We start from the raw sequence: 15,239 nt of genomic DNA on the forward strand, positions 1-15,239 counted from the left end.
ACTACATCCATCTCCACCACCATTAGACTCCCCTTAAGGTCTGAAACAAAACCCAAACAATGGTAGTGGCGGTGGAGCACCGGAGGTGACGTTTTGAGGCCACCCATTTATAGGGTTTCTGGCGGGTTCGAGACAAATTAGAGCCTTTACAGGCCAAATTGGACTTCGCCTCAGGTATAAAGTTTGTTCTACTCTTTGAGATCTTCATTTTTGTAATTTTTGAGAATTTTTAGAAATAGTTGAATTTTCTGGTGAGCTGGGGCCGCTGACCGCCACCTGCGGCAGCGCACGACCAGGGAACCAACATTGTGTTTTTATGCAAATTTCGTTATTCTAATTATGCTTTTGAGACCTAACTGCTGAGGTTTGAATATTAATACAATTGCGGTATATGTTGGATTAAATGAATATATTCGGATTTGGTTTGAATTTTGGAAATGTGAACTACGAATGGCTTGATCCCTGTTTAGGGTATGTAGGCAGTCTAACGAGATGTTAGATGCAGTCATAAAACAAGTAAGATTAAATTAATTATGTTTATGTTTATTGAGAGGGAGTTAAGGAATTTAAATAAAGAATTGTGATTTAAAATTCTGTGAAATAAAGCAAAGTTTTTGGGCCGTCACCAATATCATTTCCCGAAATTAATATTTTCGGGCCTGGGAAGTGACATCAGCACAAATGTGGATCCTATATTTGCCACATCATCACTTAACGGTTTACTTAACAGATTTTCTAACGGATGTATGAAATTGAAATAAAATGATAAGTAAATGTATGAAATTGAAATGTTTTAAAGATGTTGTAAGGAATTAAAATCAATCCCAAACCTGAGGGGGTAAAATGTAATTTACCCTAAATTATTTTATAAACTATTTTTTTCGTTAAATTTTATATACTAATTATTAGAAAAATATGTCAAATGCCTTTGTTCACCAAATATTAAACACGCTGAAATTTGAGTTTTTAATTAATTCTAATTATTGTTAAATTTCATATTGAACTTGTCAGCAGTTGGTCTGTTGGGTTAATGCGAATGGTAATCTTGGAATTTTAGAAATAAGTAGGATATAATGGAGAAGAAAAATCTATTCTGATTACCCAATAACTAGGAATTCAAATTATCTATTCTAAAACTAGGGAGCAATTGACTGTTCATTGGGCTACAGTCAATTGTTTGCCCCTTGATTTCACGCTATTTACAAAAAAACCATGAGAATTGGGCTGGGTTTGAAGGATATTATTTGAACTGATAAGGGTGATTTTGTCCGGACGGTTTAGGACGAATTACCCCTTCATTTCAACTTATTTGCAAGAAACCCATTATATGTGAACTAGGTTGGAAGGGCAATTTTGTCCTCTCGGTTTTGAGTGAATTAAGGGGTTGCCGTGTAAGGGTTCCACTTCCTGTCCTTCATTTATGGTTTCGGGGAAATTAAGCTCTCACAGAGAGCGGAAGAAACGGAGAGACAGAGAGACAGACAGAGAGAGAAAGAGAGAGAGAGAGAGAGAGACAGAGAGAGAGAGAGAGATGCCGAGGGGAAGACAGCGCAGGGAGAGGTATGGCTGATGGATTTCAGAGGTGGGAAAGTGGGTTTTTTCTTCTCGGTTTTGAGTGAATTCGAGGGTTGTTGTGTGCAGTTTCGTTTGCTGTCCTTCAAGGAGGGTTTCGGGGGGATGGACTCTGACAGAGAGCGGAAGAAAGAGAGAGAGAGAGAGAGAGAGAGAGAGAGAGAGAGAGATGACGATGGAAAGAGAGCGAAGGGGAAAGGTATGAGTCATGGATTTCAGGAGTGGGGATAGGGGTTATCCGGATCTACCGCTGCATGCCTGGATTTCGAAAGCTAAGTGCTTTTAAATTTTTTTTTTTTTCCTATCAGCTTAGATCTGGCTTTTTGTTGTCGATTATTTTCGAATTTTTTAGTGTGTTAAGTCAGATTTTGGGGGAATCATCAGAGATATTTATTTCCCTTATTAGTTTTCTTTTCTCTCATTTTGCACATTTTGGGGGAATTCACATCAAGTCATTTTGCACATCAAGTTTGGCTGACAAATATGTTGAGATATGTTATTTTTTGTAGCAAATTATGGTTGCTGTTGTTAGAAATAGATTTAATGTTTCTGTTTGGTTTGATTATAGCTTATGTCTTTTAACAAGCATGCTTTTAAAGTTGCTGTCAAGTGTTTCTCATCGTAAACATGATCAACAACTTTGGCTTTCTTTGCGTTTTGCGTGATAAAAACAACAAATATATTGATCTTCAAAACCAAGGTTTAGGGTTGACTGTCATTCGATGTATAGAATTTCACCCCTTTTATTTGTTTTTTTAATATTTCAATCCTCTTTCAGAATACTAATCCAAATTTATTAACCAGGTGATTTTTCACTCAATCCCGAAGTTCGTATTTCTCAGATTGGTGTTGTGTGCAGATTACTGGTGGTCAGCTTGCTAAAGCATTGTATTTAGGTGAAGGTATTTGACCTCCTGATCAGTATTCAAACTTAACTTTTTGTCATATATTTTCAGCAGATATTGTAGTTAATCAATTCGTCCCTGACGTGTTGAACTTAACTGAAAATTTTAAATTCAAGTTTGAAAAATCTTCTTTTTGGTGAAGCTATTTGTACAAGTAAAGAGGGCACTGACAACTTTGTACAATCAATTCGCATCCCGCCTCAGCCTCTAAACAGGGCACTGACAACTTTTCATTGTTTAACTTTTCCCTCCCTTAGATAGTTGCATATGTTTGTTAATCTGCTTCTTACACATGTTGTGTCCTAATGGTGTAGGTGGGTTGCCGGATGCATGTGCATATTACTCGAATAGACGAAGCTAAGAATGACTTGGTATTGAGTGAGAAGGAAGCTTGGGTCAGTTGGATTTCGACATTTAATTTATTCATGTTTTTTGTTGCTTGCTATGTTCTCTCATTGTTTGATCTGAGATTCTATGATCTTAATTTTCATAAGAACTGACATTGGTTTGCCATATAATGTGTCAGGAACTGTTATACCTTTAAGGAGGGAACACTTTTAGTAGGAACTGTCAAGAAAATCTTTCCATATGGAGCCCAAGTGAGGATATGAGAATCTAACAGGAGGTATAATGACTTTCAAACTTACGTGTGTAATTACCTCCATAAGTGTGGTTACAAGTTGAGCCTTTTCTTTGTTTTGTTTTTGGTTGAAGCTTTCCACGCCTTCTTTGTATTCTTTTTCCTGTTTGTTGACAAATAAGATCATGTTTATTTTTCTTCTAATTTTTGAGTGTGTGTGTGTGTGTGTATATATATATATATTTCTCTCCACCTTCCAGTATCATTCTGGTAGTTTCCTCCTGTCTGATAACTCTGTTTTTATTTTTTTCCTGTTTGTGGTTTTTAGTCTTTGTCATTTTGGTGAAGCTTTGCTAGCATCTCTGTTCCGGCAGTGTGTGATTAGTGCTAATGGAATTTCAGCATTGTTTCTGAGCTATTATTTTCGTCGTTGTTCTGTGAGTTAGTGCTAATGGATTTGCAGTGTTTGCGGTTTTCAAAAACTTGGATCGTTGGATGGAGCACTTGGCCCTTTGGCTTTTAAGGTATATTTGTTTACGGTGGTTTCATGACTGTTGTTACATTTTTTTTTTTTGCTCACGTCGAGACTGGATTTGGCTATGTAATTGTGGCATCCTTTGACTATGTATGACCACGATAACAGTGGAATGTATAATTGCTATGTCTTTAAGTTAGTGTAATGTTAATGGTTTGCAGATGCTTAGGAGACCATCTATTGCCATCAATAAAATTGTCATCGATGAAACTGGGGAAGAAATTTCGAGAAGTAATGTTAATGGTTTGTAGAATTATTATTAACAAGCTTTTGTTGCTCCCATTGTTTGTTAATTTTTATTAACAAGTTTTAAGGCACAGACCCATTAGTTATTGATGGTTATTGGCGCAAGGCCATTATTGTTTCACCGCTGGTGAGATTGTGTTATTTCTTGAAGCTTTTTTGGGTAAGGTTCATGCTGTGTGCATTTTTTTTATTTTTTATTTTTTTTATTTTTTGTGTTTCTTGCAATCATAAAGTGGGTTGAGCTTGGTTCATGAAAAAAAAAAAAAAAAAACAACAACAAATTTATTGACTTTTGGACGTGTTTCGCTTAAAAACAAGAAGTTGTGATGTGTTTGTCGTTGTAAACATGATCGGGAACTTTGGCTTTTGATGTGTTTCGCATGATAAAAACGGAAAATATATTGAGCTTGAAAATAAGGGTTTAGGTTTCACTGTCTTTCCATGTATAGAATTTTACCCCCATTTTTGGTTTCTTTATGATTTCAATTATCTTTCAGTAACCTAATCCCTAAACTTATTAAATTCATTGACCAGGTGATTTTGGATTCAATCCCAAAGTTCCTATTTCTCGGATTGGTGTTGTGTGCTCCTTTCTGGTGGTCAGATTGGTAAATCATTGCATTTTACTAAAAGTATTTGACCTGCCTATGCGCCTTTCGTCTCTAAAATGTTTGAATATAGTCGTCTTGGGAGTCTTAGGGGAGTCTTAGTGTGATCGTTCTTCTATTTCTTAGATTCAAACTATTTTTAATTTCTCATTTAATTGGTGTAGCTTTGCTCATTTAACTAGAATTTAATCAGATTTGGTCCTCAAATTTCTCTGAATTGCTAAAGGATTTATTTTCTTTGGAATTTTCAAAAACTCGGGTCGTGGGAGGAAGAAGCTGGTTCATAACTGTTTGGAGTCCAGTGGAGTGGTATCCATATCTTATAAATATGTTGGTCAAGACATATGTTAGCTTTCATTTTGCTTTTGCTTTCATTTTGTTTTTTCATTTTCGTTTCTTATATCTTGCTTTTGCTTTTGATGCGTAGTTTGAAAGCTTCTGGATCATAATATGAATTCCGGTGTGTGTGAGTGTGTGCAGTGTTTGTGCATTTCAAATTCTCAAGCGTGATGATATTGCCTAAACATGTAGATTTTACACTGCTTTTGTGCCATGCAGTACCGATATTCTATGTGGCCTCTTAGCTAATGATACAATCACATTATATGAACTTTAATTAGTTTTCATGTCACAGTTTCAATTTCTTTGCTTTGTTTGGAAATTTGTGGGTTTATCTTCAGAGCACTTAGTTGATTTAGCTTACAGTTTAACTATTGAGGATTCTTAATGCATTTTGGTTTTACCTGGATTCCATTTATGTGATTGCGACCCTTAGTCGATGGTATTATCTTTACAATGGATTTAAATTGGGGATTTGGAGAATCTAATAACAAAACTGAATTATACGTTCCATGCTTTTCGTTTTCATTTTGGGTTAAAAAGTTGGAGCTTTGGATCAGGATTTTTCTTTATTGAACTATAATTTTGTGCTTAGGAGACTATCTGAAACTGCTTAAATTTGTTTGCATAGGAACTTTGTTTTTTCTTTTCGATGTAATCTGTTTTGTTAAAGGTGATGATAAAGATTTATCAATATTGTTTGTTTGGAGTTAGGTGGAAATTGGAAGGGAGTAAATTGTGATCATTTATCCAGCATTTGATAAAATTGGGCAAATAATGTTAATGGTTTGTAGATGCTTAGGAGATTGTCTGGGGCTGCTTAAATTTTATATATTTAATTGCATAGAGTCGACCTGACATACACAACCATGGTCAGATTGCCACCCTTAGTTCATGGTTTGTAGATGCTTAGGGGATTGAGAGGTCATGCTAAGGAGAGTATATTACTTGCCATTGAGGAATATACTTCATATATTAGCAATGTGATGATGTGTGGCATGCTTTAACTAAGGGATATTTTTGTGTAGTAAGAAAGCCATATAGAGTCACATTTTTGTTTTTGTTTTTGTTTTTTTTTTTTTTTTTTTTTGGATTTGGTAACTGAAATTTTATGTGTGAACTACATGTTTCTTCAGGAAACAGAACTTTTTTGGAAACCATCTATTTCTAATCAAAGACATTCAGTTTCTTCCTGCTCATTGTACAATGTGTTTATATGCCAGCTCACTTGAATGTATATAAAAAAAAATTGCTTATCTTATCAATCTCATTCACTCATGTATCCCTCTGTTTGTTCATAATTGTGTTAAATTTATTCAACTTAAATGTGTTTCATTCATCCGATTACACCTGAAACAACAGGTTCCCGCAGCAAAGCGCGGACATTCATCCTAGTACTACCTAAATGTAGGGTCAATTCCCCAACTTTTAGAGTTAGTTACTAAAATTTGTGTAGATTCCACCAAATTTTAATTCCCCAATATTCGATAAACATTGTAATATCACGTAAACGGAATTTAATTTCACTTTTGATTCCGATTACCTTTACCAAAACGTGACATTAAGCCCTGGTTTGATTTAGCTTAACTTTTTTTAAAAATGGGTATGAAAAAAAAGTTGAGATATTTTAGGTGTTTGATAAACACTTCAAAACAATTTTTTTTTTTATCTATTTTCTTTTCTATGACCTATATAGATATTTACGTGGAATGATGAAGAGGGAATATTAATTTTATTTTTAGGGAAGCTGATTTTTTCTTGAGACATGGGAGTTGATTGAGTTGTGTGCATGAGATGAGAGATTATCTGAAATGCTTATGTATTAAGCTCACAAGAATATTAGGGAAAGTACCACTCGGGGCATTGAGATATTGGAAGCTACTCTGAAAAGCTTATGTATTAAGCTCACAAGTATTGTGGGAAAGTACTACTTGGTGAATAGAGATACCGGAAGCTACCACACAACTTTTTTTTTATTTTTCTGTTGCTTCTTCTATATCCCCTTCACATTGACATTCTACAATAATATCTTAATTTATTTCAAATCAAGACATTTCGGATTCAAACTCTCTCTCTCTCTTCTTAATGTAGTTTAATAGAAATAAAATCTCTTTGTAACACATCCTCGTGTAGGAAATTCTATCTCACTTGTGAGAGTTGGAAATTACAAACATTATAATTGCACGATGATTTTGGTCATTCTTTTAGGCTTATTAATATATTTGCTTGCTGAAACTGCCATTTTCATCTCATTTAGTCCCAGTTCATCCATTTTCCTCCACTCTTTCAAATAGACGTTAAATTAAAAGGTAATATTGACATTTTGTTTCTTACAGAGGCGAAGATAAGCCCGATGCCTAGCGATGCGGTACTTACATGGAAATTTTGGGTGATCACCTCATATTTACTAGGCTGCATGTGAATTGTAGCGAAAAACGTTGGGGAAACAAATTAGGGTTAAATGAAAGAAGAGAAGTGAATTTAGGCTTGCGAATCTAGTCCTTGAGTTCAATCGACAATTAATCTTCTTGTAAAAAGTTTATTGTAAGCTAAAGTCAAAATTTTAGTTTGAGTTGTCAAAAATAGAATTGGGACCGTCTTAGCTTGCACAAATGGAGGCAAAGAGTTGTGGTAAAAAATGAAACGTCCATACTATCCTTTACTTTAGTGTCTATTTGACGGAATGAACAAAAAGGGTGACTATAACTAAATGAGACGAAAATGTCAGTTTAAGGGGCAAAGTGAGATAAAACTAGGTTCATAGCTAAAATGAGACTAAATAATAGTTTCAGGGGCAAATTAATCAATAAACCTAATGTTTATTAGCCACCATCGTTACATACTTCCAATTTAATGATCTTCCTCAGTCCCTCGCATAATTTCATTTTTGTTGCAACTCATCAAAAATTGGCTCATTCATTGATCAAAGTGATAATTTCTTTCTGATGACTGAAAATATATATTGCGGGATTTACACTTACAGATGGCGTGGATAATTTTCAAATTGGTTTCAATTCTTAGTTTCCTAGTTATGCTAGGGAGCAAAATGCTGATATTTTGTCCACGTAAAGCTGATGAAAAACAGTTCCTTTGTTACTGTGACGGACTCCAAGGGGAACAAGAAATTTGGGGCGTCCGCTGGTTCCTAACCGGAAATGAAAGGAGGACCAAAATTGGCCTAGTATGCTGCTGAAGCAACTGCCGAACATGTTGGACGGATGTCAAGATATTTCGGATTGAAATCAGTTGTAAATGAAGGTGAAGGGGTTTACTTATTTTAACAAGAAAAGGCAAGCTATCATGAGCTCTCGAGTGGGAGTCGCAGTCCAATTGTATACATTGAAGATACAACCCGAAAGCCCCACTCGAGAACTAGTTTGGACGAATGCTATAAACAGGTCATTGTGTGTTGGTAACTGGTTGTGCTTTGAATGAATTCCAGTGTGTCAAGGTAAGGTCTGCAATCCGAAAATTGGCAGAGTTTACGAGTTAATGTTAAGCAAAGGCATTGTGCTTCATGTATATGCAGCTGATGGACCATAAAAGCCACCAATTGCTGCAGATGCAAGCTGTGTTAAACTATGACTTGGAATCGAACAATTTGGTTTTCAATTCCACCATGCACCCTTCTCCGATTCCCTCATTCTTCACCATCTTCGTGCTTTGCTAACACCGAAAACTTTGTACATGGCAAGAAATTCCTGGTTCTATAAGATTCAGCGGGAAAATAAGGTGTCAATCTGCATATGCAACCATCACGACACGTTTTCCTTTGATGCTTAAATCACGCAGTAAGCACCATAACGTTATCAGTGTATTCCGACAGAAAGGAAAGGATCAAGGGATAGTAGTAGATGCATACAATAACTACATTTGTACAAAGGAACTGGGGAATGAAATTAAAAGCACAACTGAACTGACCTCGGAATGCTCAAGTCCTTCCCAGATTGCAACTTGAGAACCAGATTGATGGAACTTGGGAGATTCTGTGGAGAATTTTGGAAGATAACAGAGGCTTTAAACCTTCCGAGAATGATCTATTTGACTTTGTTGATATATATTGTAGACAATGACCTATTTGACATCACCTGTAATAATATAGAAAACCAAAAACAACCAGGCTGCAAGGGACTTCACAACTTCCTGCCTACGGTCATGCCTGAATTATCACCATTAACAGCGGAAGGGGCAATGTTGGTAACCATGGCTATAACATCTGAACCTTTAGCTTCACCGTCAATCTGATTTAATAGCAAAAAACAAAGAAAGGTAAACACCCATGAGGAATTTCCTATGACCTATCAAAAAATAAGGATCCTTAGAACATAAGGAACGATATATGGAGAGATGGATTGACACTCACAGAGTTTCCTGTATGCTCTCATCTTGTACAGATCCCTGTGTAGCACCAGACGAAGCAGGGGACTCAAATTCAATCACTGAAATCAATTAAATGCATATTAAGAGCATATTCGCGAATGAGCAGGTCAACACGTCACTGAGAGAAGCTGAAGTACACAATTCTCGGGCTCTTACCTTGATGACTGACCTCTTTTCCAAATGAACCGAACCTCGATACCACATTCATCATTAGAACTAACCTTGGATGATGTAGATTGACCTTTTTACGCTGCATCAGAAATATGCACACACAATTGAAAGCGGCAAGAACGATTCTGCATTGCAAAACGTGTCATTGAACAAAATAGAAGACAACGTACCTCTCCATTAATGCTATCATCTTTCAGGTCTATGATAACTGCAGAAACCCGGACCTTCAATTTCATTTCATATCCGTGCCAGTTTCACTGTGCTACAGAAAGCATCACAGATTTCCAAATAAAAGACCAGATTGTGTACATATTCAAGATAGCAAACTGAGAAAACATGTACATGAATCTGTACAGCAAATAGTCCTCTATGGAAGAACTTAAATGTTTTATAACGCTTTATTTTCTTCGAAAAAGCTACTTATACCAAGTCTCAGCTCGAATATATTTTGTCTCAAAGGAGAACATCAAAAGCAACAACGTTATCAGAAGCTGTATACAAATGACAAATGGTAGTAGGAAACGATAGAATCATGAACTACTTTCTTTCCAAAGGAGATGGAGTGTGTTTGTAAGAAGGGGAGAGAAATTTCAATTGACAAAAGACAAGGAAAATGAATAAACAAGTAAATGATCTTGCATTACCTGAGTGTAACAGATTTTCATATCAAAACAACGTTCTTTTCTCTTCTCGCGAAATCGAGTTAAAGATGCACCTCTCTGCGGTTGAGTTGGCTCTACAGGCAAGTCATTCGTACCCTGGAAGAGAAGAGATGTCATTACAGCAGCAATGTGACAGAAAGTAACAGCAACTGAGAGACTATATTTTCGAGAAACTTGAAATGATATACACATTACGCATCTAAAACTACATGCTGGTTAGAATGAACCGAACCAATGGAAGGAGGATCCAGAATGCTAAGAGTAGGTTGCAGTTGCACAAGAGGTTTATAACTAGGGACATTTTGGATTTTCTATCCTCTAAAACTTTCTATACCGGAAAAGGCTTATCACGGTAATGAAAATAGGAAGAATTGAAAGGAGGAGGAGTTAGAATGAGGAAAAGTCAGAATCGGATCCTTGTTGAAGTTGTTTACTTAAATATCTTGGAATCGGAATATAAATGACACTAATTCCATAAAACTGTTTACTAATTCAGCAAAATCGAAATATAAACCAGAATGATTACTAAAATGCTCTTGTCCCAAATCAAATATTTTATATACTTTTTTTTAATAAAATTTAATACAAAATATAATAGTAAGAAAAAACTTAAATTGCTTTTTTATTTCATAGACACACTAAAATGCTTTTGTTTATTTATTTATTTATTTTTATAAATTTAAGTATTTACTTTAATGTTTAAATTTTCTCTCTTAAGTTGTAGTTTCTTCTCTTCGGCATATGTATGGAGTTATGCATAATGTGAATGAGAATAGAAATAAAAAAAAGTAAGGAGTTGTGTATACTTAAACTAGGGTTAATGGGTTTGTAAATGATAGTCTTGGAAATAAAAAAAAGTAAGTGAGGGTATAAAAGGAACAAAAGTGTCATTCCGATTGCCTAAACAATTAGGAATTGGATTACCACCTACATCTAAGAAATCCAATTCCACCAATACAAGGAATTGAATTCCAAAATTTATGTGGGCCCCACTACTTTTTTTATTCCTCAATGTTTAATAAACTCTGATTACGGATACGTAAACATGCCCTTAAAATATTTCTATTTTGGCACTTTGAAATCCTTCTATTATGGCTATTCTCTCTCTCTCTCTCTCTCTCTCTCTCTCTCTCTCTCTCTCTGTGGTTAGGTTGCTCTCTCGCTTTATTGCGGAGAGCCTTTGTGATTGGGGTTCTGTGTTATGGTTTAGTGCTTTTGTTTATTTTATTTAGGTTGTGGTTTTGTTGTCTATGCCTGGCAGAGGACTATGTCGACTTCTCTGTGTTGTCTCATAGCAGGGCTTCTTTTGCGAGGTGCATCGTTGTGTGGAAGTTCATCAAAAAGTGTTGCAAAGGTTTTGCCCTTGTGAGCGTAGTTTTCATCTAGTTCAATGTGGTTATGTTGGTTAGGTTTTGTTTCATCTTTTTGTTGCATTAGTAATTTGAGAATTTATTCTTGAACGGTGATGTATTTGGTTTTGTTGTTTAATGAAATTTCTACCTTAAAAAAAATAGAGAGTATTTTTTAAAATATGTGAAAAGGAAAGTGCTATTCACACATCCAATTCTACCCTTCACACACATTTGTTAATTTTTTATCATTAATCTTATTTAATTCATTTGGTCGACGCTTGAAAGTAAAAAAAATGTGTAAAGTAAAAATAAAGGTTATTTGAGAAAAAGATTATGCCGCCATGATACCAATTTTTTTATTTTGCTTTTGGGTTAATGGACTACCACCACATTAGGCGGTCTGCTATATTAACCAGTTATATCAACCCAAAATTAGGGATGGGCAACGGTTATGGCTAGCTGGTAACCGCAGTTATTTATCTATAACCGTTTATTCTCATACCCGCATAACTGTTTACCTGTTGGGTAATTGTTTAAACGGTTATACTCATATCCATAACCGTTTATAAACGGTTAACCATACCCATTTAACTATAACCGTTTAGTATCCATTTACCCATTTATCCTTTCTTTTTTACCATTTACTCATTTTTTACTCATCTACATGTTTTTTTAACAACTTGAAAATTAAAAAAGAAAAATTTGTCATAATTTTTTTTTCTGACAATTAAACACCGTTATTCATCATACATTTCCACATTTTAATTTTTAAAGTCCTTATACCATTCTAATAATTAAAATAATAGTTTACAGACGATATTTTTAACTGTTATCTATGAAAGTAATGTAAAATTTGCTAAGTATTCTTGGGTTACAAACACTGTTAAAAGACAATATTCTTGGATTATTTAACTCAGAATGTAAAGTACTAAGATAATATATATAATCGACCATAAAATTTAAAGTGGTTAAGGAAAACTATATTATATTAGCTACAGAAACCATGCACTATAGTCAATAGCATTGAGCTAAAGTTTTGTCTGATAGGGAACATGGTTTATGTTAATGTTACATATATCCATAATCATCCATTTAAATTTCACAAGTAAACTATTTATTTATCTAAACGGTTATTTAATCGTAACCGTAAAATTTAAATAGGGAGTAACCGCGGTCATGTTATGGGTATTTGCCCATCCCTACCCAAAACCCTAAAAACCACTCTCGTCTCCGTCTCTCCTCCCCTTCTCTGTCCCCGTCTCTCTCAAGCCCTCGTGGTTGTCGAAGACTGACAAACACTTGGACACGCAGAACAGAGTTAGGGCAAATCAAGATGATCATCCCAGTGCGCTGTTTCACCTGCGGCAAGGTACCCCCAATTCTCCCTTTACCTAACCGTAGGCCTTTGGTTTTCTGCCCCTATTAGTTTTATTCATCGTTTCGATAGGGTTTTGGATTTGGGGATGATTGAATAATTGGTGGTTTATATGTTTAATTTTAGGTTATCGGAAACAAGTGGGATACGTATCTCGACCTGCTGCAGGCCGATTACACTGAAGGGTAAGTTGCTCAATTTGGATTTTTAAAATTTAATAATGTCAATGATTCTTTCTTTGTTTATGCTAATGGAGGCATGTTGTGAATTGCACAATATAATGTCACAAACCAGTTCTGTAATGCTTAGGCATAAACATAGACTAGGGTTTAATTGGGTTGATTATGAGGGGATTATGACGATATGTATGTTGTACGATTGGCAGAAAAACAAATAATAAAATAGGCTATTACAATGACATGGATACGAGGTTTTTCGATGACCAATTCTCATTTTTCAGTTTTGACAGACTAATCAGTTGGGTGTAGTTTATCGATCCTTGAATGGTACATAATCTGTTTCCATGATTTTTACTGTTACATCTGCGTGCATAATAAAATAGGCCTTGTATTGACATGGATGAGAGGTTTCTCGACGGGCAATGCTCATTTTTCAGTTTTGACAGACAAATCTGTTGGGTGTAGTTTATCGATCCTTGAATGGTCATAATAAAATAGGCCTTGTAATGACATGTATAAGAGGTTTCTAAATGGGAAATGTTCATTTTTCAGTTTTTACTGAGTAATCAGTTGGGTGTAGTTTATAGATTCTTGAATGATGCATAATATGTTTCCAATATTTTTTTCTGTTGCATCTGTGTGCATACAATGTGTGTCCACAATCCACATTGGAGTTTAACGTGCAGACAAATAGCTATAAGTAATTTTAAAAGTGTGCTCATCACCGGTTGTAGACAGCCAGCGTGAATTGTAGGAATAAGTTATCAAACTAGTTTGTTCTAGAAGAGAGTTTACTAACTGGTTTGAATTTTCTGGAATACAGAGACGCACTAGATGCATTGGGTCTGGTCCGCTACTGCTGCCGGCGTATGCTTATGACTCACGTTGATCTTATCGAGAAGCTTCTCAACTACAATAGTAATCTATCTCTCTCTCTCCCTCCTTCCCTCTCTCTCTCTATACACATGCACAAAATCTACTAAAAACGTGTCCGAGAATTCATGTACTAACACAGTGACTCTGGGCTTTGTTACAGCTTTAGAGAAGTCTGACGCCAGTTGAGGAAGCTCGTGTAACAAGTGCGAGATGCTCGTTTTATGTGATCTTTGTCAAGTGTCTTAATGTGGTAAAACCTTCCATGTTGTTTTGTCTGGATCACCATCGATCCTTATTACCATACTTAGAAACTTGAAATGTCTAATATGATTATCTATATGTAGGGAGATACTTATGTATGCACTTGATGCATTTATGTTGCTGCACTAGTTTACGAACTTATTAAATAGAATGAAAGACTGAATGCTTCTGACAAAAAGTAGTGTTATTGTTAGTGTTCCTTGATCTAAATGATGATGGTATGCAAACTTTCGTCTCGCATGTAACTTTGGTGTGATTTGTTCACCATGCTACTGTAGATGCAGGATTTCTAAGGTTAGGTTCCAGGAACATGGTTTGAATTGCTCTTAGTCACAGGGGATAGTTTTCAGAAAAATGGTGGAATGTTGGGAAAAAGAAACAGGCCAGGAACACGGTTCCACCTGATATCTTTTTGTTTTCCTCCCACCTCCACATAAGTGAATTCCCTGAACTCATCCTCCCTTCCTGTTTCTAGGTATTGACACCTAGAAACAGTTCTAGTGTTTATTGTTCTCTCCTTTTCCATGGCTTTTTTTGGCCGCGTGATTGTTTTCTTCCGAGCAATTTACTCGTTTGTTGTGGAAGAAAGAACAATCTCCAAGTGGAATTGTGGGTGTTTTCTTACCTTCAAGAATTATAGGCTATTGTTACTGGCAGTCATGAACGGTCACCTTGTATTTGCTCTCCTAACACCAATTAGAGGACAGGACTTGTTTCAAGTGCAAATAGCAGCATCCTAAGTGTCTGTTTGGTATCCTATTGAAAGATTTTCAACATTTCTCAAAACATTTCTTAAGAACATGAACACCTCTTGAAAACAATTTTCTTTAAGACTTCAAAACTTGTTTGGTATAAGATTTAAAATAGTTTTTAAATTTTTAAATTTAAAATGGACAAAGAAGTCCAAAGAGAGGTCGCAAAAGAGGGAGAAAGAGGAGAGGAGGGAAAAAATAAAATAAAATAAAAGCGAGGATCGGAGAAGTGAGAAAGAAGAGAGGATCCAAGGAGCTAAAAAGGAGGAGAGAGGAGGGGGGAAAAAAGTGAGGATTGGATAAGTGAGAAAGAAGAGAGGATCCGAGGAGAGAAAAAGGAAGAGAGAGAAGAAAAAAGAGATTTGGAGTGAGAGGGGAGGGGGTAGAGAAAAAATGAGTAGGTTTAGGTTAACTCTTCAAGTAACGGGGTTACAAATGCAACCGTT

At 35.6% G+C, this 15,239-nt stretch overlaps 2 protein-coding genes and 1 long non-coding RNA gene across 3 annotated transcripts; 2 read left to right on the forward strand and 1 right to left on the reverse strand.

The window, feature by feature from the left end:
• Positions 1-2,063: 2,063 nt before the first annotated feature.
• Positions 2,064-3,102, forward strand: LOC137727569 (uncharacterized). Its single transcript, XR_011067810.1, has 3 exons — positions 2,064-2,474; positions 2,792-2,872; positions 3,004-3,102. It is a non-coding gene; the product is annotated as an uncharacterized lncRNA (long non-coding RNA).
• A 5,816-nt stretch (positions 3,103-8,918) lies between these two features.
• On the reverse strand, positions 8,919-10,190 carry LOC137728092 (uncharacterized). The gene is made up of 5 exons (XM_068466976.1): positions 9,981-10,190; positions 9,507-9,560; positions 9,322-9,415; positions 9,178-9,224; positions 8,919-9,026 (listed from the first exon to the last, which is right to left on the reverse strand). Exons 1-5 carry the CDS (start codon positions 10,188-10,190, stop codon positions 8,919-8,921), a joined length of 513 nt encoding a protein of 170 aa, XP_068323077.1.
• Positions 10,191-12,551: 2,361 nt separating this feature from the next.
• Positions 12,552-14,219, forward strand: LOC137729474 (DNA-directed RNA polymerase subunit 10-like protein). Its single transcript, XM_068468436.1, has 4 exons — positions 12,552-12,719; positions 12,852-12,910; positions 13,728-13,822; positions 13,941-14,219. Exons 1-4 carry the CDS (start codon positions 12,684-12,686, stop codon positions 13,964-13,966), a joined length of 216 nt encoding a protein of 71 aa, XP_068324537.1. The 5' UTR covers positions 12,552-12,683; the 3' UTR covers positions 13,967-14,219.
• Positions 14,220-15,239: the final 1,020 nt, after the last annotated feature.

This window comes from Pyrus communis, chromosome 3 (genome assembly GCF_963583255.1).
Source record: "Pyrus communis chromosome 3, drPyrComm1.1, whole genome shotgun sequence".
Lineage (NCBI taxonomy): Eukaryota > Viridiplantae > Streptophyta > Magnoliopsida > Rosales > Rosaceae > Pyrus > Pyrus communis.

Coding starts and splice junctions, on each gene's coding strand:
- LOC137728092 (XM_068466976.1), bottom strand. CDS start 10,190: ATGTGTATATCATTTCAAGTTTCTCGAAAATATAGTCTCTCAGTTGCT. Junction 9,416..9,506: donor ATGATAGCATTAATGGAGAG/GTACGTTGTCTT, acceptor TTTCTGATGCAG/CGTAAAAAGGTCAATCTACA. Junction 9,225..9,321: donor AAAAGAGGTCAGTCATCAAG/GTAAGAGCCCGA, acceptor AATTGATTTCAG/TGATTGAATTTGAGTCCCCT.
- LOC137729474 (XM_068468436.1), top strand. CDS start 12,684: ATGATCATCCCAGTGCGCTGTTTCACCTGCGGCAAG. Junction 12,720..12,851: donor GCTGTTTCACCTGCGGCAAG/GTACCCCCAATT, acceptor GTTTAATTTTAG/GTTATCGGAAACAAGTGGGA. Junction 13,823..13,940: donor GAAGCTTCTCAACTACAATA/GTAATCTATCTC, acceptor GCTTTGTTACAG/CTTTAGAGAAGTCTGACGCC.